The following is a 27,718-nucleotide window of genomic DNA, read 5'->3' on the forward strand; positions in this document are numbered from 1 at the left end:
CAACAGGTAGCTAACACTTAGCTAAAGTATCTTAACACTGCTTACCACCTCCAACAGGTAGCTAACACTTAGCTAAAGTATCTTACCACCTCCAACAGGTAGCTAACACTTAGCTAAAGTATCTTAACACTGCTTACTACCTCCAACAGGTAGCTAACACTTAGCTAAAGTATCTTACCACCTCCAACAGGTAGCTAACACTTAGCTAAAGTATCTTACCACCTCCAACAGGTAGCTAACACTTAGCTAAAGTATCTTAACACTGCTTACCACCTCCAACAGGTAGCTAACACTTAGCTAAAGTATCTTAACACTGCTTACTACCTCCAACAGGTAGCTAACACTTAGCTAAAGTATCTTAACACTGCTTACCACCTCCAACAGGTAGCTAACACTTAGCTAAAGTATCTTAACACTGCTTACCACCTCCAACAGGTAGCTAACACTTAGCTAAAGTATCTTAACACTGCTTACCACCTCCAACAGGTAGCTAACACTTAGCTAAAGTATCTTAACACTGCTTACCACCTCCAACAGGTAGCTAACACTTAGCTAAAGTATCTTACTACCTCCAACAGGTAGCTAGCACTTAGCTAAAGTATCTTACCACCTCCAACAGGTAGCTAACACTTAGCTAAAGTATCTTAACACTGCTTACCACCTCCAACAGGTAGCTAACACTTAGCTAAAGTATCTTACTACCTCCAACAGGTAGCTAACACTTAGCTAAAGTATCTTAACACTGTTTACTACCTCCAACAGGTAGCTAACACTGCTTACCACCTCCAACAGGTAGCTAACACTTAGCTAAAGTATCTTAACACTGTTTACTACCTCCAACAGGTAGCTAGCACTTAGCTAAAGTATCTTAACACTGCTTACTACCTCCAACAGGTAGCTAGCACTTAGCTAAAGTATCTTAACACTGCTTACTACCTCCAACAGGGAGCTAACACTTAGCTAAAGTATCTTAACACTGCTTATCACCTCCAACAGGTAGCTAACACTTAGCTAAAGTATCTTAACACTGCTTACTACCTCCAACAGGTAGCTAACACTTAGCTAAAGTATCTTAACACTGCTTACTACCTCCAACAGGTAGCTAACACTTAGCTAAAGTATCTTAACACTGCTTACCACCTCCAACAGGGAGCTAACACTTAGCTAAAGTATCTTACCACCTCCAACAGGTAGCTAACACTTAGCTAAAGTATCTTAACACTGCTTACTACCTCCAACAGGTAGCTAACACTTAGCTAAAGTATCTTACCACCTCCAACAGGTAGCTAACACTTAGCTGAAGTATCTTAACACTGCTTACCACCTCCAACAGGTAGCTAACACTTAGCTAAAGTATCTTAACACTGCTTACCACCTCCAACAGGTAGCTAACACTTAGCTAAAGTATCTTAACACTGCTTACCACCTCCAACAGGTAGCTAACACTTAGCTAAAGTATCTGAACACTGCTTACTACCTCCAACAGGTAGCTAACACTTAGCTAAAGTATCTTAACACTGCTTACTACCTCCAACAGGTAGCTAACACTTAGCTAAAGTATCTTAACACTGCTTACTACCTCCAACAGATAGCTAACACTTAGCTAAAGTATCTTACCACCTCCACTATGATCTGCTTTATTATTATTGATGCAGGTGTGTGTTACCTGCAGCGATGAGCATGGAGACGAGCGTCGGGGAGCCCAGACTCGCTGCCAGGTGCAGAGCAGAGTTCCCTCCAAACGTCACAGCGTTCACATCCGCCTTCAGCTGCACGCACACACACACACAATGTATACATCACTTCAGGGGACATTACATTGACTTACATGCATTTCCTGGAGACTAAAATTAATGACTCCCCTTATGGGGACCTCCAATTTGTCCCCATAAGGGAGGCGAGTCCCCACACGTGACTGTGTAAACAGATTTAGGTCCCCACAAGTATAGTAATGCTAGAACACACACACACACACACACACACACACACACACACACACACACACACACACACACACACACACACACACACACACACACACACACACACACACACACACACACACACACACACACACACACACACACACACACACACACACACACACACACACACACACACACTTGTTATAATATCCTAACCCTTAATGTATACAACACCTGTGTTATTATATAAATAATAATATATATATAAATATAACAATAGTGTCTTCATGTCTTAAAGCTGCTGAGTCCTATGTTGCACCTCAAACAACAAATACATCCAGACGTTTCTGTACTTCCTAAAAGCAGCCAGTGCCTGCCACCGGACATCCATCCCATAATTATTCTCCGTAAAAACAAAGCTGTCTCTGCCGTCCGACGATGTTTGATCCTCGGGTTTCTGGAGGAGTTATACCGTTTACAGAAATATTGTTTTCTGGCAGCACTTTAACATTTTACGGGGAAAATCTGCATTTTGGTTTGAGGGTGCACACAGTGGTGTGTGTGTGTGTCTGTGTGTGTGTGTACCTCAGTGATGAGGGTGCAGGCTCCTCTGAACAGGTTCCTCTTCACTGATAGGTGCAGAGCTGTGTGCCCGCTCTTCAGCTCCGGAGCGTTGATCTTGGCTCCGCCCCCAACGAGGAGGCGCAGACATCGCTCCCCGTCCCTCCTGACGGCCAGGTGCAGCGGCTGCATACCTGAGGAGCAGATATAACAGATGCTCAGCAGCTCCTCCAACAACGAGACATATCATAAAATAATGCAAGAAGTCTATATACATGTAAACAGAATATGATATTACATTAAAGGTGACCTATCATGCTATATCTGAACAATATATTGTAGGGCCGTACCTATTTAAAGTATATAAATATAGTTTTTTTTTCAAAATACCAAACAGATCCTGCATTTTAGCCATGCCTCATTTCGCTCCATTTGCTCTTTCCAGACCTGTTTTTACAGGGGGCTGATTCTGAGCTGCAGCTGACCACTCCCCCCTGCAGCTGACCACTCCCCCCTGCAGGAGAGGGGAGCCTACTTTGAGATCAGCTGCTGGGCTGCAGCGGGGAGAAGAGGGGGAGAAAAAGAGATCTCCGTCCTCCGTGTTTTATTATATGATTATATCGAGTCGTTATTCATTTGTTTTAAAGCTCAATAAATAACAAAGAAGACCTTTGACCGGCACTTTTCTAATTTTGTCCGGAAGATTTTAACTTTAACGGACATGTTGACTCGCCTCGACGGGGGAGGGAGAGAAAGAGCCACAGCGGAAAATAAACAGAAGGGCAACCATGCACGGGAAGTCTTCTTCGCTGCTTTTGTGGAAGACTACAGCGCCACTTACAGGCCTGGCATATGTACTACAGTGTCTCCAGCACTTTCGAGCGGCAATGGCCGGCCGTGGCCCAACCCCCCATTCCCCTGATGGCCATATAGGCGGAGCTCCTCGTTCCTGACGTCAGAGATATTTCAAATCTGGATCAGTTTTTATCAGATCCGTTGCAGCCCCGTTTTTAGAGATTTGGGTATGGAGGAAAATAGAGAGGGTTGTGTTTTCTGACACTTGGCTAGTTCCCTGGAACACCGGGGACACATTCATGTATACAAGACGTACAAGAGTGCATTTTGCATGATAGGTCCCCTTTAAGACAAATATATGTCCTGAAGAGGTGGGGTTCTCCTGTGCAATATTATTATTATTAATAATGTTCTATAATAACGTGCAGTTACGTATCTGCCACTACGTTTTGTAGCACTACTAAACACTGTTCGTCACTGTACAGTGTTTTACATAAATGATGTGACCGTCTGTTTCCTGTAGATATCTAATGCTCTTTTTATGCCCCGTTAGTGTACAGTTTATTATCATGCTGCTGTGTTTATTGTGTTTTTGTAACTCTGGCACAACAATTTCCTTCCGGATAGATAAAGTCTTATCTTATCTTAAGTGGTGTTTCCCATTACAGGTAATTTATCATATATAATATATTTCCTGTCCAGGTGGGGTTTGTCTCACCGTGGTAGTCGTGTGCATTGACCAGGTGAGCGTTGTGTTCCCCCAGGTGAGCCAGCAGGGGGCGCAGCGAGGCGGCGTCTCCGTTCAGCGCCGCCAGGTGGAGTGGGCTGCGACCCTCTCCGTCCAATCGGGAGGGGTCAGCCCCCGCCCGCAGGAGAGCCTCCAACACCTTCACCTGCCGCGTGATCACCGCCAGGTGCAGCGGAGTCTGAAGGTAACAGAGGATAAGATACACTTTATTGATCGCAAATAAAAAAATGTAAATGTACATTTTAAATGTACAGTGTGAAGAAATAGAAACAGGTTTTATAAGCTACCTGATGGAGGTGATTAGCAGTTTTAAGATACATTAGCTAAGTATTAGCTACCTGTTGGAGGAGGTTAGCGGTGTTGAGATACGTTAGCTAAGTGTTAGCTACTTGTTGGAGGTGGTCGGCGGTGTTAGCTAAGTGTTAGCTACCTGTTGGAGGTGGTCGGCGGTGTTGAGATACGTTAGCTAAGTGTTAGCTACCAGTTGGAGGTGGTCGGCGGTGTTAGCTAAGTGTTAGCTACCTGTTGGAGGTGGTCGGCGGTGTTAGCTAAGCGTTAGCTACCTGTTGGAGGTGGTCGGCGGTGTTAGCTAAGTGTTAGCTACCTGTTGGAGGTGGTTAGCGGTGTTGAGATACGTTAGCTAAGTGTTAGCTACCTGTTAGAGGTGGTTAGCGGTGTTGAGATACGTAAGCTAAGCGTTAGCTACCTGTTAGAGGTGGTTGGCGGTGTTGAGATACGTAAGCTAAGCGTTAGCTACCTGTTGGAGGTGGTTGGCGGTGTTGAGATACGTTAGCTAAGTGTTAGCTACCTGTTAGAGGTGGTTAGCGGTGTTGAGATACGTAAGCTAAGCGTTAGCTACCTGTTGGAGGTGGTTGGCGGTGTTGAGATACGTTAGCTAAGCGTTAGCTACCTGTTAGAGGTGGTTGGCGGTGTTGAGATACGTAAGCTAAGCGTTAGCTACCTGTTGGAGGTGGTTGGCGGTGTTGAGATACGTTAGCTAAGCGTTAGCTACCTGTTAGAGGTGGTTGGCGGTGTTGAGATACGTTAGCTAAGTGTTAGCTACCTGTTAGAGGTGGTTAGCGGTGTTGAGATACGTTAGCTAAGTGTTAGCTACCTGTTAGAGGTGGTTAGCGGTGTTGAGATACGTAAGCTAAGCGTTAGCTACCTGTTGGAGGTGGTTGGCGGTGTTAGCTAAGTGTTAGCTACCTGTTGGAGGTGGTTGGCGGTGTTGAGATACGTAAGCTAAGTGTTAGCTACCTGTTGGAGGTGGTTGGCGGTGTTAGCTAAGTGTTAGCTACCTGTTAGAGGTGGTTAGCGGTGTTGAGATACGTAAGCTAAGCGTTAGCTACCTGTTGGAGGTGGTTGGCGGTGTTGAGATACGTTAGCTAAGTGTTAGCTACCTGTTAGAGGTGGTTAGCGGTGTTGAGATACGTTAGCTAAGTGTTAGCTACCTGTTAGAGGTGGTTAGCGGTGTTGAGATACGTAAGCTAAGCGTTAGCTACCTGTTGGAGGTGGTTGGCGGTGTTAGCTAAGTGTTAGCTACCTGTTGGAGGTGGTTGGCGGTGTTGAGATACGTTAGCTAAGTGTTAGCTACCTGTTGGAGGTGGTTGGCGGTGTTAGCTAAGTGTTAGCTACCTGTTGGAGGTGGTTGGCGGTGTTAGCTAAGTGTTAGCTACCTGTTGGAGGTGGTTGGCGGTGTTCAGGACGTTTTGTTGCTGGCTGCTCAGCAGGGTGTGGATCAGCTGCTGGATCACACTGGTCTGCTGATGGATGATGGCCAGGTGCAAAGGACTGTGGGAAAAATCAAATCCAGTTTAAAAACAGAAACTGTCAACAACGTTTACGGTCAAAGATGCAATGACATATAAAGATTTGACAAATTGGTCATGGCCCTAAAATAAAGATCATGTGGCACGACTTTGTTTATTGTTTATCCTAAACACCAGCATTAGGAAGGTTGGTCCTTGTGGCTGGCATCTCCCCGTTTCTTAGACCAATGAACCAAATGAGCTCACGTGTCTCCGTTGCCGTCCTGGACCCCACAGAGGTGTCTCTGGATGGCCAGAAGGACCCGCGCATCCCCAGAGCTGCAGTACTGAAGCAGGGCGGCCGCCGTCTGCCGGGCGCTGAGAGACGCTCGGGAGCGGAGGGCGGCGGCTGGAGACAAAACACAACCAGCTCGTTAAGTATTGTTAGAGAACTCTCCCTGGTCCCCGGCTTGAGCTTCAGTCTCTGATCTGTGTGTCTGGGATCCTCTCCAGAGGGAAGGAGTCATCACATACAGAGACTAGTTCCTGAGCAGTGTCCTTCACATGCTGATATCAAGAGAGGGAGTCACTCAGTCTCAAGATGGAGGAACAGAAAGCAGTATTCAATGTTTACTTCAGATTAGCTCCACGTCAGAAATGAGCATGCTTGATGTCTCTCTCCATAGAGGCTGAGTCATCATGTTCATCAGAGCTATCATCAGGGTTGGGTTGTAACGGAATACATGTGACGGCGTTACGTAATCAGAATACACAAATCAAGTAACTGTATTCAGCTCGCCTTACATTTGAAAAACGAGTAATCTGATTACAGTTACTTTCGTAAACCTGAAGTGAATACAAATATATATATATTTGCAAGGAATCAGATCAAGTTTAGTTTCTTACTGAGCTGAAACAGCTGCTGCTGCAGAGGGGAGCCTGTCTGTCCTCCTGTCTGTCCTCCTGTCTGTCCTCCTGTCTGTCCTCCTGTCTGTCCTCCTGTCTGTCCCTCGGTCTGAGGGGCGGAGCTTGACATCTGAGCCCCTCCCCCTCCGCTGAAGCCAGTGAATCCTCCGGTGAAGAAGACTCCTCCTCCTCCTCCTCCTCCTCCTCCGTTCATCTGCTGGTTGAACTGAAATGCTGCGGAAAGAATCAAATTGCACGTTAGCCTAAGTTAGCTGGACGAAGGAAATGCAGGAGTAAAGTTCCAGAACATCTGAAAGTACGATGCCAAGCAGTTAAGTATCATGCTAAGAAGCTAAAGCGCAATGCTAAGAAGTTAAAGCGCAATGCTAAGAAGCTAAAGCGCAATGCTAAGAAGTGCAATGCTAAGAAGCTAAAGTGCAATGCTAAGAAGCTAAAGCGCAATGCTAAGAAGCTAAAGTGCAATGCAAAGAAGCTAAAGCGCAATGCTAAGAAGCTAAAGCGCAATGCTAAGAAGCTAAAGCGCAATGCTAAGAAGTTAAAGCGCAATGCTAAGAAGCTAAAGCGCAATGCTAAGAAGTGCAATGCTAAGAAGCTAAAGTGCAATGCTAAGAAGCTAAAGCGCAATGCTAAGAAGCTAAAGTGCAATGCAAAGAAGCTAAAGCGCAATGCTAAGAAGCTAAAGTGCAATGCAAAGAAACTAAAGCGCAATGCTAAGAAGCTAAAGCGTAATGCTAAGAAGCTAAAGCGCAATGCAAAGAAGCTAAAGCGCAATGCTAAGAAGCTAAAGCGTAATGCTAAGAAGCTAAAGCGCAATGCAAAGAAGCTAAAGCGCAATGCTAAGAAGCTACAGCGCAATGCTAAGAAGCTAAAGCGCAATGCTAAGAAGCAATGCTAAGAAGCTAAAGCGCAATGCTAAGAAGCTAAAGCGCAATGCAAAGAAACTAAAGCGCAATGCTAAGAAGCTAAAGCGTAATGCTAAGAAGCTAAAGCGCAATGCAAAGAAGCTAAAGCGCAATGCTAAGAAGCTAAAGCGCAATGCTAAGAAGCTAAAGCGCAATGCTAAGAAGCTAATGCTTAAAAGCTAAAGTCTGATGCTAAAGCTAAAAGAAGATGCTAAGAAGCTAATGCTTAAAAGCTAAAGTCTGATGCTAAAGCTAAAAGAAGATGCTAAGAAGCTAAAGCACAATCCCAATAAGCGCTGCCAATATATCAAAACGATATGAGACCAAATATTGTGTAATACATTTCCGATATGGTATGAGTGTGTGATGTGAAGAGTGTTTATTATTAGTTTTATAGATACGTGGGCGCTAATACTCAGCCTACTCAGGGGTTTGGTCAAACACATTGGACATTTAATATGCTCCATTTCCCCAGTCCTATTTCCACATGGTTGTGTCTCCTCCTCCTCCGAACCCACCTCCTGCTCCTCCTGCAGCTCCTCCTCCGAACCCCCCCCCTCCTGCTCCTCCTCTCCAGGGCTCGTAGTGAGGCAGCGGCTTCTGCTTCTTCCTCAGCACCTCCTCTTTGTCTGAAAGAGTTGACATTTCAAAAGTTAATTGAAGTAAAAGCGGGAAGACATGAAACGAGTTTTCAAAGGAAACGGCCTCTTTGTGGTTTTTGAGTCTGCGCCTGATGAGAGTGAAACTGCTCCGAGGGAAACTTCAACCCGACAACATGCTGCTGTGCTTCTGTACGGGGATCCCCCTCCGCGTCCCCCTCCGCGTCCCCCTCCGCGTCCCCCTCCGCGTTCCCCTCCAGGTTCCCCTCCGCGTTCCCCTCCGCGTTCCCCTCCGCGTCCCCCTCCAGGTTCCCCTCCGCGTCCCCCTCCAGGTTCCCCTCCGCGTCCCCCTCCAGGTTCCCCTCCGCGTCCCCCTCCAGGTTCCCCTCCGCGTCCCCCTCCAGGTTCCCCTCCGCGTCCCCCTCCAGGTTCCCCTCCGCGTTCCCCTCCGCGTCCCCCTCCAGGTTCCCCTCCGCGTTCCCCTCCAGGTTCCCCTCCGCGTCCCCCTCCAGGTTCCCCTCCGCGTTCCCCTCCGCGTCCCCCTCCAGGTTCCCCTCCGCGTTCCCCTCCGCGTCCCCCTCCAGGTTCCCCTCCGCGTCCCCCTCCAGGTTCCCCTCCGCGTCCCCCTCCAGGTTCCCCTCCGCGTTCCCCTCCGCGTCCCCCTCCAGGTTCCCCTCCAGGTTCCCCTCCGCGTCCCCCTCCAGGTTCCTGTTTGGAGGCGGGGCTTCATAAGGTGGTTAAACATAAGGTATCTCACCTTGGACCTGAGGGATGTAGGTGAACTGTTTGGGGTCGCTGCTGTCGCCCGCCTTCTTCCTCTTCAGCTGCAGGAAGACGGTGACGGGACGCTCGATCTCTGCGCTGTGATAGGCCGGCGTCTTGAACACGATCGCGTACTGGGGAGAGGGGAGCGATGCGTTCAGTGGCATCGGGAAAACACAGTGACGTCTGTTCTGTTTTTTTTACCCATGGTTTCTTTTTACTCGAAAATTACACTTTATCAATACGTTGGTTTATTGTGTGTGTCTGTGTGTGCGTGTGCGTGCGTGCGTGTGTACCTGTTTGTGCACATCAGTAGGTGAGAAGTCCCCGAACGCCTCCCAGCCTCCCTCGTCGTCCTCTTCGTAAAATCGGATCTCGATGTCGTCTGCAGCACAGATGCATGATGGGACATTTCCCCGGTTACACACAGCTATTTATTTGTCTAACTTTATAATAAGAAAACCCACAGTCTGGAGAAATGAACAGCTGTTGGACCGGGTGAGATGCCTGGTACCTGCTGTTTGCTGATCAGCTGTCTACTGTTCTTAAGTTGTTTATATATGTCTTAGTAAATGGTGGCGTCACCTTTCTGCACTTTGTCGCAGAGCAGGAAGATCTCGTCTCCTCCGAGCACCGAGCCGCACGTCTTATCCATCCGAGAGATCTTCAGGTTAGAGGCGTTCGGCGACTCTGCAGGGAAAACGACGAGTCATTAGTAACACTCAAACCAAATCTCAAAATACTGACTATATTTTTAAAACGATGAGTCATTAGTAATACTGGTTAAACAAAGTCCTGCATATGATTGTTAGACGATGCGTTCAGGGTCTGAATGTTAGACGATGCGTTCAGGGTCGGAATGTTAGACGATGCGTTCAGGGTCTGAATGTTAGACGATGCGTTCAGGGTCTGAATGTTAGACGATGCGTTCAGGGTCTGAATGTTAGACGATGCGTTCAGGGTCGGAATGTTAGACGATGCGTTCAGGGTCGGAATGTTAGACGATGCGTTCAGGGTCTGAATGTTAGACGATGCGTTCAGGGTCGGATTGTTAGACGATGCGTTCAGGGTCGGAATGTTAGACGATGCGTTCAGGGTCTGAATGTTAGACGATGCGTTCAGGGTCTGAATGTTAGACGATGCGTTCAGGGTCTGAATGTTAGACGATGCGTTCAGGGTCGGAATGTTAGACGATGCGTTCAGGGTCGGAATGTTAGACGATGCGTTCAGGGTCTGAATGTTAGACGATGCGTTCAGGGTCGGATTGTTAGACGATGCGTTCAGGGTCGGAATGTTAGACGATGCGTTCAGGGTCTGAATGTAAGACGATGCGTTCAGGGTCTGAATGTTAGACGATGCATTCAGGGTCTGAATGTTAGACGATGCGTTCAAGGTCTGAATGTTAGACGATGCGTTCAGGATCTGAATGTTAGACGATGCATTCAGGGTCTGAATGTTTGACGATGCGTTCAGGGTCGGAATGTTAGACGATGCGTTCAGGGTCTGAATGTTAGACGATGCATTCAGGGTCTGAATGTTTGACGATGCGTTCAGGGTCGGAATGTTAGACGATGCGTTCAGGGTCTGAATGTTTGACGATGCGTTCAGGGTCTGAATGTTAGACGATGCGTTCAGGGTCGGAATGTTAGACGATGCGTTCAGGGTCGGAATGTTAGACGATGCGTTCAGGGTCGGAATGTTAGACGATGCGCATTCAGGGTCTGAATGTAAGACGATGCGTTCAGGGTCTGAATGTAAGACGATGCGTTCAGGGTCTGAATGTAAGACGATGCGTTCAGGGTTGGATTGTTAGACGATGCGTTCAGGGTCGGAATGTTAGACGATGCGTTCAGGGTCTGAATGTAAGACGATGCGTTCAGGGTCGGAATGTTAGACGATGCGTTCAGGGTCTGAATGTAAGACGATGCGTTCAGGGTCTGAATGTTAGACGATGCATTCAGGGTCTGAATGTTAGACGATGCGTTCAAGGTCTGAATGTTAGACGATGCGTTCAGGATCTGAATGTTAGACGATGCATTCAGGGTCTGAATGTTTGACGATGCGTTCAGGGTCGGAATGTTAGACGATGCGTTCAGGGTCTGAATGTTAGACGATGCATTCAGGGTCTGAATGTTTGACGATGCGTTCAGGGTCGGAATGTTAGACGATGCGTTCAGGGTCTGAATGTTTGACGATGCGTTCAGGGTCTGAATGTTAGACGATGCGTTCAGGGTCGGAATGTTAGACGATGCGTTCAGGGTCGGAATGTTAGACGATGCGTTCAGGGTCGGAATGTTAGACGATGCGCATTCAGGGTCTGAATGTTAGACGATGCGTTCAGGGTCGGATTGTTAGACGATGCGCGTTCAGGGTCGGAATGTTAGACGATGAGCGTTCAGGGTCGGAATGTTAGACGATGCGTTCAGGGTCGGAATGTTAGACGATGCGTTCAGGGTCGGATTGTTAGACGATGCGCATTCAGGGTCTGAATGTTAGACGATGCGTTCAGGGTCTGAATGTTAGACGATGCGTTCAGGGTCGGAATGTTAGACGATGCGTTCAGGGTCGGAATGTTAGACGATGCGTTCAGGGTCGGAATGTTAGACGATGCGTTCAGGGTCGGAATGTTAGACGATGCGTTCAGGGTCGGAATGTTAGACGATGCGTTCAGGGTCGGAATGTTAGACGATGCGTTCAGGGTCGGAATGTTAGACGATGCGCATTCAGGGTCTGAATGTTAGACGATGCGTTCAGGGTCGGAATGTTAGACGATGCGTTCAGGGTCGGAATGTTAGACGATGCGTTCAGGGTCACTCACTGCTGTCGTAGATCGGGTTGGAAACCACAGGTTTGAGTCCTCGAGTGAAACCTCCATTACTGTCCTGAAGGAACGCTGTGAACTTTAACCTCACGATGTTCAGATCCATCTTCTTCCCCAAGTCCTTCGCCTCCTTCACCAGGGACACATCCTCACTCTCTGAGGGAGGAAGAGGAGTGTTCAGTTAAGGATTGAGGAGGAGGAGGAGGAGGAGGAGGAGGAGGAGGGTTTAGTTAAAGGTCACCTATCATGCAAAATCTTCTTCTTCATGTCTCTTCTACATCAACATGTGTCCCCTCTTCTTCGTGTCCCCTCTTCTTCATGTCTCTTCTACATCAACATGTGTCCCCTCTTCTTCATGTCTCTTCTACATCAACATGTGTCCCCTCTTCTTCATGTCTCTTCTACATCAACATGTGTCCTCTCTTCTTCATGTCTCTTCTACATCAACATGTGTCCCCTCTTCTTCATGTCTCTTCTACATCAACAAGTGTCCCCTCTTCTTCATGTCTCTTCTACATTAACATGTGTCCCCTCTTCTACATCAACATGTGTCCCCTCTTCTTCACGTCTCTTCTACATCAACATGTGTCCCCTCTTCTTCATGTCTCTTCTACATCAACATGTGTCCCCTCTTCTTCATGTCTCTTCTACATCAACATGTGTCCCCTCTTCTTCATGTCTCTTCTACATCAACATGTGTCCTCTCTTCTTCATGTCTCCTCTACATCAACATGTGTCCCCTCTTCTTCATATCTCTTCTACATCAACATGTGTCCCCTCTTCTCCATGTCTCTTCTACATCAACATGTGTCCTCTCTTCTTCATGTCTCTTCTACATCAACATGTGTCCTCTCTTCTTCATGTCTCTTCTACATCAACATGTGTCCCCTCTTCTTCATATCTCTTCTACATCAACATGTGTCCCCTCTTCTCCATGTCTCTTCTACATCAACATGTGTCCTCTCTTCTTCATGTCTCTTCTACATCAACATGTGTCCCCTCTTCTTCATGTCTCTTCTACATCAACATGTGTTTTTTAGTTTTCCCACATACTATCCTGAGTTTTGGTTCAGGTGAGTTACCTGTCAGGTGAGTTACCTGTCAGGTGGTAGTGAGGGCCCTTCTGTCTCTTCCTCTCGTCCCTCAGTCTGCGGTTCAGGACGTCCTCGACTCCCTTCTTCGTCACATGGAGGATCCCCAGGTTACTGAAACTGAAGGTGAGACAACAGCTGATCATACATGTTTACATGCAGCGATGTGATTGGTTACTCAGTGTAGAGCAGTGTTCTGATGGTTACTGACGCAGCAGTGAGGTCATTGGGTCCGATGTCCACACTGCACGTTCCGCTCTCAGTGCAGCAGTTCCTCCCAACCAGACTGTGAGCGTGGACCTGAGGAGGATCGCAGTGAGAGACCAGCTGCACCTCCAGACGAGCAGGACCCACGTAGTTATTGATCTGAATACACAATCAATACATGTATTACTACTGTTAAAGTACAAATACTACAGAGAGAAAACACGTACATATTACTGCATATAACTGCATATTACTGCAGTAAAAGTACAAATCCTGCAGATATATCTCCCTTCAGTAGGGTATGTTCTAGTAGCTTGACAGTAGGGTATGTTCTAGAACCTTGACAGTAGGATATGTTCTAGTACCTTTGACGGTAGGGTATGTTCTAGTACCTTTGACGGTAGGGTATGATCTACCTTTGACAGTAGGGTATGTTCTAGAACCTCGACACTAGGGTATGTTCTAGTACCTTTGACGGTAGGGTATGATCTACCTTTGACAGTAGGGTATGTTCTAGAACCTCGACAGTAGGATATATTCTAGTACCTTTGACGGTAGGGTATGTTCTAGTACCTTTGACGGTAGGGTATGTTCTAGTACCTTTGACGGTAGGGTATGATCTACCTTTGACAGTAGGGTATGTTCTAGAACCTCGACAGTAGGATATGTTCAAGTATCTTTGACAGTAGGGTATGTTCTAGTATCTTTGACAGTAGGGTATGTTCTAGTACCTTTGACGGTAGGGTATGTTCTAGTATCTTTGACAGTAGGGTATGTTCTAGTACCTCGACACTAGGGTATGTTCTAGTATCTTTGACAGTAGGGTATGTTCTAGTATCTTTGACAGTAGGGTATGTTCTAGTACCTTTGACGGTAGGGTATGTTCTAGAACCTCGACAGTAGGATATGTTCTAGTACCTCGACAGTAGGATATGTTCTAGTACCTCGACGGTAGGGTATGTTCTAGTACCTTTGACGGTAGGGTATGTTCTAGTACCTTTGACAGTAGGGTATGTTCTACCTTTGACAGTAGGGTATGTTCTAGTACCTTGACAGTAGGGTATGTTCTAGTATCTTTGACAGTAGGGTATGTTCTAGTACCTTGACGGTAGGGTATGTTCTAGTATCTTTGACGGTAGGGTATGTTCTAGTACTTTGACAGTAGGGTATGTGCTAGTACCTTTGACAGTAGGGTATGTTCTACCTTTGACAGTAGGGTATGTTCTAGTACCTCGACAGTAGGGTATGTTCTAGAACCTCGACAGTAGGATATGTTCTAGTACCTCGACAGTAGGGTATGTTCTAGTATCTTGACAGTAGGGTATGTGCTAGTACCTTTGACAGTAGGGTATGTGCTAGTACCTTTGACAGTAGGGTATGTTCTACCTTTGACAGTAGGGTATGTTCTAGTACCTCGACAGTAGGGTATGTTCTAGAACCTCGACAGTAGGATATGTTCTAGTACCTCGACGGTAGGATATGTTCTAGTACCTCGACGGTAGGATATGTTCTAGTACCTTTGACGGTAGGGTATGTTCTACCTTTGACGGTAGGGTATGTTCTAGTACCTTTGACGGTAGGGTATGTTCTAGTACCTTTGACGGTAGGGTATGTTCTAGTACCTTGACAGTAGGGTATGTTCTACCTTTGACAGTAGGGTATGTTCTAGTATATTTGACAGTAGGGTATGTTCTAGTACCTTGACAGTAGGGTATGTTCTAGTATCTTTGACAGTAGGGTATGTTCTAGTACCTCGACGGTAGGATATGTTCTAGTATCTTTGACAGTAGGGTATGTTCTAGTACCTCGACAGTAGGGTATGTTCTAGAACCTCGACAGTAGGATATGTTCTAGTACCTCGACGGTAGGATATGTTCTAGTACCTCGACAGTAGGGTATGTGCTAGTACCTTTGACGGTAGGGTATGTGCTAGTACCTTTGACGGTAGGGTATGTTCTACCTTTGACAGTAGGGTATGTTCTAGTATCTTGACAGTAGGGTATGTTCTACCTTTGACAGTAGGGTATGTTCTAGTACCTTTGACGGTAGGGTATGTTCTACCTTTGACAGTAGGGTATGTGCTAGTACCTTTGACGGTAGGATATGTTCTACCTTTGACAGTAGGGTATGTTCTAGTACCTCGACGGTAGGATATGTTCTAGTACCTCGACGGTAGGGTATGTTCTAGTATCTTTGACAGTAGGGTATGTTCTAGTACCTTGACAGTAGGGTATGTTCTAGTACCTTGACGGTAGGGTATGTTCTAGTACCTTGACAGTCGGGTATGTTCTAGTACCTTGACAGTAGGGTATGTTCTAGTATCTTTGACAGTAGGGTATGTTCTAGTACCTCGACGGTAGGATATGTTCTAGTATCTTTGACAGTAGGGTATGTTCTAGTACCTCGACAGTAGGGTATGTTCTAGAACCTCGACAGTAGGATATGTTCTAGTACCTCGACGGTAGGATATGTTCTAGTACCTCGACAGTAGGGTATGTGCTAGTACCTTTGACGGTAGGGTATGTGCTAGTACCTTTGACGGTAGGGTATGTTCTACCTTTGACAGTAGGGTATGTTCTAGTATCTTGACAGTAGGGTATGTTCTACCTTTGACAGTAGGGTATGTTCTAGTACCTTTGACGGTAGGGTATATTCTAGTACCTTTGACGGTAGGGTATGTTCTACCTTTGACAGTAGGGTATGTGCTAGTACCTTTGACGGTAGGATATGTTCTACCTTTGACAGTAGGGTATGTTCTAGTACCTCGACGGTAGGATATGTTCTAGTACCTCGACGGTAGGGTATGTTCTAGTATCTTTGACAGTAGGGTATGTTCTAGTACCTTGACAGTAGGGTATGTTCTAGTACCTTGACAGTAGGGTATGTTCTAGTACCTTGACAGTCGGGTATGTTCTAGTACCTTGACAGTAGGGTATGTTCTAGAACCCTGACAGTAGGATATGTTCTAGTACCTTTGACGGTAGGGTATGTTCTAGTACCTTTGACGGTAGGGTATGATCTACCTTTGACAGTAGGGTATGTTCTAGAACCTCGACACTAGGGTATGTTCTAGTACCTTTGACGGTAGGGTATGTTCTAGTACCTTTGACGGTAGGGTATGATCTACCTTTGACAGTAGGGTATGTTCTAGAACCTCGACAGTAGGATATATTCTAGTACCTTTGACGGTAGGGTATGTTCTAGTACCTTTGACGGTAGGGTATGTTCTAGTACCTTTGACGGTAGGGTATGATCTACCTTTGACAGTAGGGTATGTTCTAGAACCTCGACAGTAGGATATGTTCAAGTATCTTTGACAGTAGGGTATGTTCTAGTATCTTTGACAGTAGGGTATGTTCTAGTACCTTTGACGGTAGGGTATGTTCTAGTATCTTTGACAGTAGGGTATGTTCTAGTACCTCGACACTAGGGTATGTTCTAGTATCTTTGACAGTAGGGTATGTTCTAGTATCTTTGACAGTAGGGTATGTTCTAGTACCTTTGACGGTAGGGTATGTTCTAGAACCTCGACAGTAGGATATGTTCTAGTACCTCGACGGTAGGGTATGTTCTAGTACCTTTGACGGTAGGGTATGTTCTAGTACCTTTGACAGTAGGGTATGTTCTACCTTTGACAGTAGGGTATGTTCTAGTACCTTGACAGTAGGGTATGTTCTAGTATCTTTGACAGTAGGGTATGTTCTAGTACCTTGACGGTAGGGTATGTTCTAGTATCTTTGACGGTAGGGTATGTTCTAGTACTTTGACAGTAGGGTATGTGCTAGTACCTTTGACAGTAGGGTATGTTCTACCTTTGACAGTAGGGTATGTTCTAGTACCTCGACAGTAGGGTATGTTCTAGAACCTCGACAGTAGGATATGTTCTAGTACCTCGACAGTAGGGTATGTTCTAGTATCTTGACAGTAGGGTATGTGCTAGTACCTTTGACAGTAGGGTATGTGCTAGTACCTTTGACAGTAGGGTATGTTTCTACCTTTGACAGTAGGGTATGTTCTAGTACCTCGACAGTAGGGTATGTTCTAGAACCTCGACAGTAGGATATGTTCTAGTACCTCGACGGTAGGATATGTTCTAGTACCTCGACGGTAGGATATGTTCTAGTACCTTTGACGGTAGGGTATGTTCTACCTTTGACGGTAGGGTATGTTCTAGTACCTTTGACGGTAGGGTATGTTCTAGTACCTTTGACGGTAGGGTATGTTCTAGTACCTTGACAGTAGGGTATGTTCTACCTTTGACAGTAGGGTATGTTCTAGTATATTTGACAGTAGGGTATGTTCTAGTACCTTGACAGTAGGGTATGTTCTAGTATCTTTGACAGTAGGGTATGTTCTAGTACCTCGACGGTAGGATATGTTCTAGTATCTTTGACAGTAGGGTATGTTCTAGTACCTCGACAGTAGGGTATGTTCTAGAACCTCGACAGTAGGATATGTTCTAGTACCTCGACGGTAGGATATGTTCTAGTACCTCGACAGTAGGGTATGTGCTAGTACCTTTGACGGTAGGGTATGTGCTAGTACCTTTGACGGTAGGGTATGTTCTACCTTTGACAGTAGGGTATGTTCTAGTATCTTGACAGTAGGGTATGTTCTACCTTTGACAGTAGGGTATGTTCTAGTACCTTTGACGGTAGGGTATGTTCTACCTTTGACAGTAGGGTATGTGCTAGTACCTTTGACGGTAGGATATGTTCTACCTTTGACAGTAGGGTATGTTCTAGTACCTCGACGGTAGGATATGTTCTAGTACCTCGACGGTAGGGTATGTTCTAGTATCTTTGACAGTAGGGTATGTTCTAGTACCTTGACAGTAGGGTATGTTCTAGTACCTTGACGGTAGGGTATGTTCTAGTACCTTGACAGTCGGGTATGTTCTAGTACCTTGACAGTAGGGTATGTTCTAGTATCTTTGACAGTAGGGTATGTTCTAGTACCTCGACGGTAGGATATGTTCTAGTATCTTTGACAGTAGGGTATGTTCTAGTACCTCGACAGTAGGGTATGTTCTAGAACCTCGACAGTAGGATATGTTCTAGTACCTCGACGGTAGGATATGTTCTAGTACCTCGACAGTAGGGTATGTGCTAGTACCTTTGACGGTAGGGTATGTGCTAGTACCTTTGACGGTAGGGTATGTTCTACCTTTGACAGTAGGGTATGTTCTAGTATCTTGACAGTAGGGTATGTTCTACCTTTGACAGTAGGGTATGTTCTAGTACCTTTGACGGTAGGGTATATTCTAGTACCTTTGACGGTAGGGTATGTTCTACCTTTGACAGTAGGGTATGTGCTAGTACCTTTGACGGTAGGATATGTTCTACCTTTGACAGTAGGGTATGTTCTAGTACCTCGACGGTAGGATATGTTCTAGTACCTCGACGGTAGGGTATGTTCTAGTATCTTTGACAGTAGGGTATGTTCTAGTACCTTGACAGTAGGGTATGTTCTAGTACCTTGACAGTAGGGTATGTTCTAGTACCTTGACAGTCGGGTATGTTCTAGTACCTTGACAGTCGGGTATGTTCTAGTACCTTGACAGTAGGGTATGTTCTAGTACCTTGACAGTAGGGTATGTTCTAGTACCTTGACAGTAGGGTATGTTCTAGTACCTTGACAGTAGGGTATGTTCTAGTACCTTGACAGTAGGGTATGTTCTAGTACCTTTGACAGTAGGGTATGTTCTAGTACCTTGACAGTAGGGTATGTTCTAGTACCTTTGACAGTAGGGTATGTTCTAGTACCTTGACAGTAGGGTATGTTCTAGTACCTTGACAGTAGGGTATGTTCTAGTACCTTGACAGTAGGGTATGTTCTAGTACCTTGACAGTAGGGTATGTTCTAGTACCTTTGACAGTAGGGTATGTTCTAGTACCTTGACAGTAGGGTATGTTCTAGTACCTTGACGGTAGGGTATGTTCTAGTACCTTGACGGTAGGGTATGTTCTAGTACCTTTGACAGTAGGGTATGTTCTAGTACCTTGACAGTAGGGTATGTTCTAGTACCTTTGACAGTAGGGTATGTTCTAGTACCTCGACGGTAGGATATGTTCTAGTACCTCGACGGTAGGGTATGTTCTAGTATCTTTGACAGTAGGGTATGTTCTAGTACCTTGACAGTAGGGTATGTTCTAGTACCTTGACGGTAGGGTATGTTCTAGTACCTTTGAGAGTAGGGTATGTTCTAGTACCTTGACAGTAGGGTATGTTCTAGTACCTTGACAGTAGGGTATGTTCTGCGGTTCTTCTCGCTCGAGGCCCCCGGCAGTCCTCCGTGAGACGGACCCTCACACTCATACCGGAACCTGAAGCCCCTCTGAGGGAAGAGTACAGAAAATAATTAATTTATTACATTATTATTATTACTTTATTTATGGGGTAATTATCAAAATTAAAATGCAAGAAGGGAAATCAAAGATAATAACGATAAACGGCCCCCCAACGTCCCCCCAACACGGCCCCCAGACCCCACGCAGCATTCTCATCTGTTCGTCATCACTGGTGTCACTTCCTGGTTGCTATCAAACGCCATTGTAAAACATAAACTCTGATGTTCAGCTGTAACGGTGGTGGACTCATCAGAACAGAGTGGCTGAGCTGACCAATCAGAGCGCAGTGGGCTCACAGGGAGGGGGGGGCTCCAACAAGCCGTATAGGCCAGAGAGTGAACACACAGACTACAGAGATGCTGTGAGAAACCAAAGTGAGTTTGGAACTTTGAACGATGTGAATCTATTCTAGTCGACCTCAACGACGGAACTCTGATCAGGAGAAATGGCCGTGGGACCTGTAACGTGTTCATCAGCTGCACAGACACTTTGATGCTGGAAATTAAAGGAGGTGGTGCATCAAAACATGCATTTAAATATCTCTGTCTCACCTGTTTGGGCTCCTCGATGATCTGGATGTACGGCCCGTGAGCTGAAACACAAAGATACCGTTAACTCCCACTGTGTCACAGCTCAGAGGCTTTCAAGCGTGTTTCCCCTGTCGCTGCAAGTGCTTCTGGGTAATGTAGTTTTTAACACAAGTAGGAATTTCTCATGTGAACAAATGAATAAGACGTTCCTGGAAAATAAAGGCTTGTGTTTTGGGGGAATCTCCGCTGACTGATTGCGTGAGCGAGGTCTTGATGTGACGGCCTTCCCGTTAGTCGCCTGTTTCCATACATCAGGACGAAGTCTGAGTTTCACTTTCACTAAAACCCACGTATTAGTCATCAGATTATATTCTACATCTCTGTTTCTGCTGTTGGCATTTTTCTGCATTCACAATAAATTAATTAATTAAGCAACAAATGGAAGACAATAAATAATATATTGTATATTTATTTATTATTATTTATCAATAACATTAAGGTGAAATAAGTGTACCTACATTCTCGTCTCCACACGACGGAATTACTGAAACGACCTCTGATATAAAATAACAGATATAAATATTGTTAGTAATTAATTTGATTTAATTAAAGTGTATTCTTAGGAAAATATTCTTTTCAATTGAATCTTAATTTTAGTACACACACACACACACACACACACACACACACACACACACACACACACACACACACACACACACACACACACACACACACACACACACACACACACACACACACACACACACACACACACACACACACACACACACACACACACACACACACACACACACACACACACACACACACACACACACACACACACACACACACACACACACACACACACACACACACACACACACACACACACACAGTAAGGTGTTACCGGTCTCGGGGATGTACGGCTCGGTCTTGATGTCGACTGGAGGGATGTAGTCGTACGGCATCAGATTCATCTGCAGCTGAAACACAAACAGATCAATAACAAACATATAAACTGGAACCAACGTCAAATTAAATCCACAGTAATAACCGATGAGTCGTTTCTCACCTCGCTGTCGTACGAGTTGATGAACTGAGCTTCAGACATCCTGCAACAGTGAGAGGTTCATATCGTTCAGTCACATTTACATACCTTCGTTTTCATGTTCTGGACTGTGGGAAACGGTATTTACACACACACGCACGCGCACACACACACACGCACACACATACACACACACACTCATACGCACAGACACACACGCACACGCACAGTACATATATGACCCAAATACGTATATATGTTCATTTCTTATTTTAAAGTTACTTAACTGTATATCATTTGAATTCTTATCTTTAACTTTACTAATCTCTAAACTGTGTGAATCTGTCCTGTTTCTCATTCTCACGCTGCTGCCGTTTAAACATCTGATTGAATTAAGCTCCTTCTCATCTTAGAGGCTTTTACTCTGAAAGGGTTCAGACAGGAAACGCCTCCTCTCCGTCTGACAGAAAAAGTCCCGACAAAATAAATCCAGTGAGTTTCACTTTCACAGAGGTCCTCGAACACAACACTCTCTCTCCCCCCCCCCCCCCCCCTACTCGGTCACTTCCTGGAAGCAGCCGAGGAAAACCCCCAAAACTCCAGAGCGGAGGGGGCGGGGCTTATGGTGATGATGTCATCGCAACAGCAGAAAACCCCAGTGTAAACATGCAGTGACATGACGGCTGGGTTAGCAACTGAAGTCTCTACTCCTTCACAGATCAATACACATCAAGGGAATTAAATAGTGTAGAGACATAATGCAGCAAATATATACTAAATTAAAGTAAATGAATACATATATTTTGATATAAAGATCTATTGATATATGTATTTTTATACTTTGCTATGTTTTATTTTTATTCTGTTGTTTTAATATCTTTAATGTGCAATGACCGGTAATAAGGGGCGGAGCTAAGAGCACAGGATGCAGCCCTTTCAAAATAAAGTTGGCAGTATTTTTGGTGGAATATTTGCACATAGGTTTGCACTGAAGAATACAAAAGGACTCTTTAAAGTAGAGACACTACATACTGATATACACTTGAACATCAGCAGGAGAGGACTCTTTAAAGTAGAGACACTACATACTGATATACACCTGACCATCAGCAGGAGAGGACTCTTTAAAGTAGAGACACTACATACTGATATACACCTGAACATCAGCAGGAGAGGACTCTTTAAAGTAGAGACAGTACATACTGATATACACCTGAACATCAGCAGGAGAGGACTCTTTAAAGTAGAGACACTACATACTGATATACACCTGAACATCAGCAGGAGAGGACTCTTTAAAGTAGAGACACTACATACTGATATACGCATCAGCAGGAGAGGACTCTTTAAAGTAGAGACAGTACACACTGATATACACCTGAACATCAGCAGGAGAGGACTCTTTAAAGTAGAGACACTACATACTGATATACACCTGAACATCAGCAGGAGAGGACTCTTTAAAGTAGAGACGCTACATACTGATAGACAGCTGAACATCAGCAGGAGAGGACTCTTTAAAGTAGAGACACTACATACTGATATACACCTGAACATCAGCAGGAGAGGACTCTTTAAAGTAGAGACTCTACATACTGATATCCACCTGAACATCAGCAGGAGAGGACTCTTTAAAGTAGAGACACTACATACTGATATACACCTGAACACCAGCAGGAGAGGACTCTTTAAAGTAGAGACACTACATACTGATATACACCTGAACATCAGCAGGAGAGGACTCTTTAAAGTAGAGACACTACATACTGATATACACCTGAACATCAGCAGGAGAGGACTCTTTAAAGTAGAGACACTACATACTGATATACACCTGAACATCAGCAGGAGAGGACTCTTTAAAGTAGAGACACTACATACTGATATACACCTGAACATCAGCAGGAGAGGACTCTTTAAAGTAGAGACACTACATACTGATACACACCTGAACATCAGCAGGAGAGCACTCTTTAAAGTAGAGACACTACATACTGATATACACCTGAACATCAGCAGGCGAGGACTCTTTAAAGTAGAGACACTACATACTGATATACACCTGAACATCAGCAGGAGAGGACTCTTTAAAGTAGAGACACTACATACTGATATACACCTGAACATCAGCAGGAGAGGACTCTTTAAAGAAGAGACACTACATACTGATATACACCTGAACATCAGCAGGAGAGGACTCTTTAAAGTAGAGACACTACATACTGATATACACCTGAACATCAGCAGGAGAGGACTCTTTAAAGTAGAGACACTACATACTGATATACACCTGAACATCAGCAGGAGAGGACTCTTTAAAGTAGAGACACTACATACTGATATACACCTGAACATCAGCAGGAGAGGACTCTTTAAAGTAGAGACAGTACATACTGATATACGCATCAGCAGGAGAGGACTCTTTAAAGTAGAGACACTACATACTGATATACACCTGAACATCAGCAGGAGAGGACTCTTTAAAGTAGAGACACTACATACTGATATACACCTGAACATCAGCAGGAGAGGACTCTTTAAAGTAGAGACACTACATACTGATATACACCTGAACATCAGCAGGAGAGGACTCTTTAAAGTAGAGACACTACATACTGATATACACCTGAACATCAGCAGGAGAGGACTCTTTAAAGTAGAGACACTACATACTGATATACACCTGAACATCAGCAGGAGAGGACTCTTTAAAGTAGAGACAGTACATACTGATATACGCATCAGCAGGAGAGGACTCTTTAAAGTAGAGACACTACATACTGATATACACCTGAACATCAGCAGGAGAGGACTCTTTAAAGTAGAGACACTACATACTGATATACACCTGAACATCAGCAGGAGAGGACTCTTTAAAGTAGAGACACTACATACTGATATACACCTGAACATCAGCAGGAGAGGACTCTTTAAAGTAGAGACACTACATACTGATATACACCTGAACATCAGCAGGAGAGGACTCTTTAAAGTAGAGACACTACATACTGATATACACCTGAACATCAGCAGGAGAGGACTCTTTAAAGAAGAGACACTACATACTGATATACACCTGAACATCAGCAGGAGAGGACTCTTTAAAGTAGAGACACTACATACTGATATACACCTGAACATCAGCAGGAGAGGACTCTTTAAAGAAGAGACACTACATACTGATATACACCTGAACATCAGCAGGAGAGGACTCTTTAAAGTAGAGACACTACATACTGATATACACCTGAACATCAGCAGGAGAGGACTCTTTAAAGTAGAGACACTACATACTGATATACACCTGAACATCAGCAGGAGAGGACTCTTTAAAGTAGAGACACTACATACTGATATACACCTGAACATCAGCAGGAGAGGACTCTTTAAAGAAGAGACACTACATACTGATATACACCTGAACATCAGCAGGAGAGGACTCTTTAAAGTAGAGACACTACATACTGATATACACCTGAACATCAGCAGGAGAGGACTCTTTAAAGTAGAGACACTACATACTGATATACACCTGAACATCAGCAGGAGAGGACTCTTTAAAGTAGAGACACTACATACTGATATACACATGAACATCAGCAGGAGAGGACTCTTTAAAGTAGAGGACACTACATACTGATATACACCTGAACATCAGCAGGAGAGGGACTCTTTAAAGTAGAGACACTACATACTGATATACACATGAACATCAGCAGGAGAGGACTCTTTAAAGTAGAGACACTACATACTGATATACACCTGAACATCAGCAGGAGAGGACTCTTTAAAGTAGAGACACTACATACTGATATACACCTGAACATCAGCAGGAGAGGACTCTTTAAAGTAGAGACACTACATACTGATATACACCTGAACATCAACAGGAGAGGACTCTTTAAAGTAGAGACACTACATACTGATATACACCTGAACATCAGCAGGAGAGGACTCTTTAAAGAAGAGACACTACATACTGATATACACCTGAACATCAGCAGGAGAGGACTCTTTAAAGTAGAGACACTACATACTGATATACACCTGAACATCAGCAGGAGAGGACTCTTTAAAGTAGAGACACTACATACTGATATACACCTGAACATCAGCAGGAGAGGACTCTTTAAAGTAGAGACACTACATACTGATATACACCTGAACATCAGCAGGAGAGGACTCTTTAAAGTAGAGAATACATGCAAAGTTACCTGATAGCTCCCGCCATCTTCTTCTTCTTCTCTAGTCAGATGTGATGGAGTCATAAAAACCTCAGCGGGTATTTCCACTTCTTCTTCTTCTTCGTCAGTTATTTTGGGACAATCCCTGGATCACCAGACAAACACTTAAAGTCACTTCTGTGTTCAAGCTGCCAGAAACATCTCTGCACACACACCGTCACATCATAATACTTTCTATATGACTTCGATATCCAGTCGCGAGGTCTAAGCATCACCTATTCTCTGACACTCACAGATATCTCTTTAATCAATTCAAACTGAAAGAAGGAAGACTTGGTTCATGTCTTAGTTATTTCTGACCGATTCATGTTCTGGGTTTAAGAGAGAACAACTCTTACCACGGAAAAGGTGGTCAATTAAGTTAAATTCAGCTTCAAATCCACTTAAATCGTATTTAATAGTGTGTGTTCGTCCCGCAGCTTCACACACACATGTTGGCGTCTCTTAGCTCCTTGTGTTCACAGAAACATCCCAATGAAGGACATATAATGATCACATTCAACTCGAGCTTCATTTGAAGGTTCACGTCGCATGGGAGCAAAGGGTTAATCCCGCAGCTCCACAAACACTTCTCTCGATTCCTCAGCTCTTTATATTCGCAATTAAATTTACTACTGGATTAAAGACGTGGCACGTGTTCTGAATTGACCAATCAGAATCGAGTATTCAACTAAACAAGCAATACATTACATTAACGTTACATATTTACTGTGATGGTGACAGTTAACGGAAACTGACGGGCTGGTCGGTCTTTGCGTGATGACGTCACTGTTCTGAGTTATAAGTTAATTAAAGTTAATATGAAGCTTTTTAATGTAAAGTGAAGTTTAAAGAGGTTTCTACCTGTTTGGGTCTCCGCTGCAGATTCGACTGTCTGAAGGCACTGAGGGAAAGCTGCTGAAACACACCTGCAGCTACTTCCGGTGCCAGCTTTTCAGAGTAAAATCTGTTTATTTCAACCGCTATACATTTTGTCTAATAAAGGTTGTTTTTGTTGTATTTACTGAATGGTTTTACTAATGGCTTAAGATGCTAGTTCAATGCTAGTTCAATGCTAGTTCAATGGTGTTTTGAACAAACAATACGGTGTGGTGCCGAGGAAAGGGAGGCGGTGTGTTTAGAGTTAACATCCAGAAGGTAATACACGTCTGCTCTGCATGACAAGCTAGCAGGACTGAATAGCTAATGCTACAGGTGTTCCCCCTATAAAGGGTCCGTGTAGCAACACAACAAGCAAGGTGAATTATGGTCCACAATACGGTGTCACCACAACGTTTATATTAAATAAAATAATGTAATGTTCTACAATCAAAAAGCCTAATTTAACCCTATTATGAATATGCTTTATGTGTTATTTTAGATATTTACAGAGGTTTCAAGTGTTTAATTTCAAAGTAATGTTCCTGTCCGCTGCAGCAGTTCTCCGTCAGTAAACACAGACTCTTATTCTGAAGGGAAGCTCTCCGCACCGGAAGCAGCTCGGCGGTGTTGTCACGGTAACCAGCGGCCTTGCAGTCAGAGCGGAAAGCCCCGAGCTCGAGGGGAATTCCGGAGCCAAACAGCCCGCTGATTGGTGGAGGGGGCAGAAGGTAAGCCCCGCCCACTCAGAGTGCTTTTTTTTATTACTTTTATGTTCAATATTTTATGTACGTGTTAAAAAAAGTATTAAAAACTGAAATGCAGAAATTATGCAACAAAAAGTGTAATTATCAGCAAATGATCTGTTAAATATAAATTAGTTTGAATAAATAATACAATAATACAATATCTGAGCCTGTTTGTTGATAAACTGAATGGTACAATAATTAAATAACCTTTTAAAGTCCTATGTTAATATATATCAGTATAAATGGATGAAAATGGAGGAACATTTTAATATAAATACAGAAAAGAGTCACATTTTATCACAACATTTTGAATTGGTTAATAAAGATTTTGCCTCAAGACGTAAATGAAGTTTGATAAAGTCTCTGATAATGTTGACTTAGATATGAGCTTATATTACCACGTGTTATAGGGCTATTTAAATAAAAACACTTGAACACCAGATTTATTTTTACACTTTATTTCCGCTGTAACATTTTAACAAAAAAGAAAATTCCCATTTTTACACAGAAACAACAAATAAAGTTTGTTTACCTGAAAACGTAAAGCATTTAAACCCCTGACATTATTCTGTAAGGCTTCCGGTGTTTCTGCGTAGTTCGTTAAGAGATCCACTTAAAGACTCTCTCTCTTTTTGATCCATTTCTATAAAAACCTGTCTGAAAATGAGCCGATCAGATTTTGGCCACTTGATGTCATAACGATGTGTTGTCTTGTGTAGCCATTAGCCAATCAGCAACAAGGTAACCCCCCCCCCCCCTTATCACCTGACTCTCCTCTAGAGCTCAGAGGGGCGTGGGGAGGGGCTCCTTACTTTCATCTAAAGTAACAGACAGAGAATCAGCACTT

The 27,718-nt window shown here is 44.3% G+C and overlaps 1 protein-coding gene across 3 annotated transcripts; it reads right to left on the bottom strand.

Annotated features, from left to right (window-relative positions):
• Window positions 1–1,628: 1,628 nt before the first annotated feature.
• Window positions 1,629–26,185, bottom strand: nfkb2 (nuclear factor of kappa light polypeptide gene enhancer in B-cells 2 (p49/p100)). Of its 3 annotated transcripts, none has more exons than XM_034077606.2 (19): window positions 26,108–26,185; window positions 25,235–25,349; window positions 21,045–21,084; window positions 20,880–20,955; window positions 19,988–20,028; window positions 19,325–19,423; window positions 13,091–13,245; window positions 12,887–12,999; window positions 11,786–11,944; window positions 9,553–9,657; window positions 9,264–9,352; window positions 8,963–9,101; window positions 8,125–8,235; window positions 6,684–6,917; window positions 6,045–6,186; window positions 5,706–5,820; window positions 4,000–4,207; window positions 2,511–2,680; window positions 1,629–1,769 (listed from the first exon to the last, which is right to left on the bottom strand). In XM_034077606.2, exons 2-19 carry the CDS (start codon window positions 25,249–25,251, stop codon window positions 1,644–1,646), a joined length of 2,139 nt encoding a protein of 712 aa, XP_033933497.1. In that variant the 5' UTR covers window positions 25,252–25,349; window positions 26,108–26,185; the 3' UTR covers window positions 1,629–1,643. The 3 variants fall into 3 exon arrangements, with proteins under 3 accessions (XP_033933497.1, XP_033933499.1, XP_033933498.1); XM_034077608.2 differs by lacking the exon at window positions 26,108–26,185 and adding an exon at window positions 25,974–26,026; XM_034077607.2 differs by lacking the exon at window positions 26,108–26,185 and adding an exon at window positions 25,603–25,816.
• Between the last annotated feature and the right edge of the window lie 1,533 nt (window positions 26,186–27,718).

This window comes from Pseudochaenichthys georgianus, unplaced genomic scaffold (assembly GCF_902827115.2).
Source record: "Pseudochaenichthys georgianus unplaced genomic scaffold, fPseGeo1.2 scaffold_1768_arrow_ctg1, whole genome shotgun sequence".
NCBI lineage: Eukaryota > Metazoa > Chordata > Actinopteri > Perciformes > Channichthyidae > Pseudochaenichthys > Pseudochaenichthys georgianus.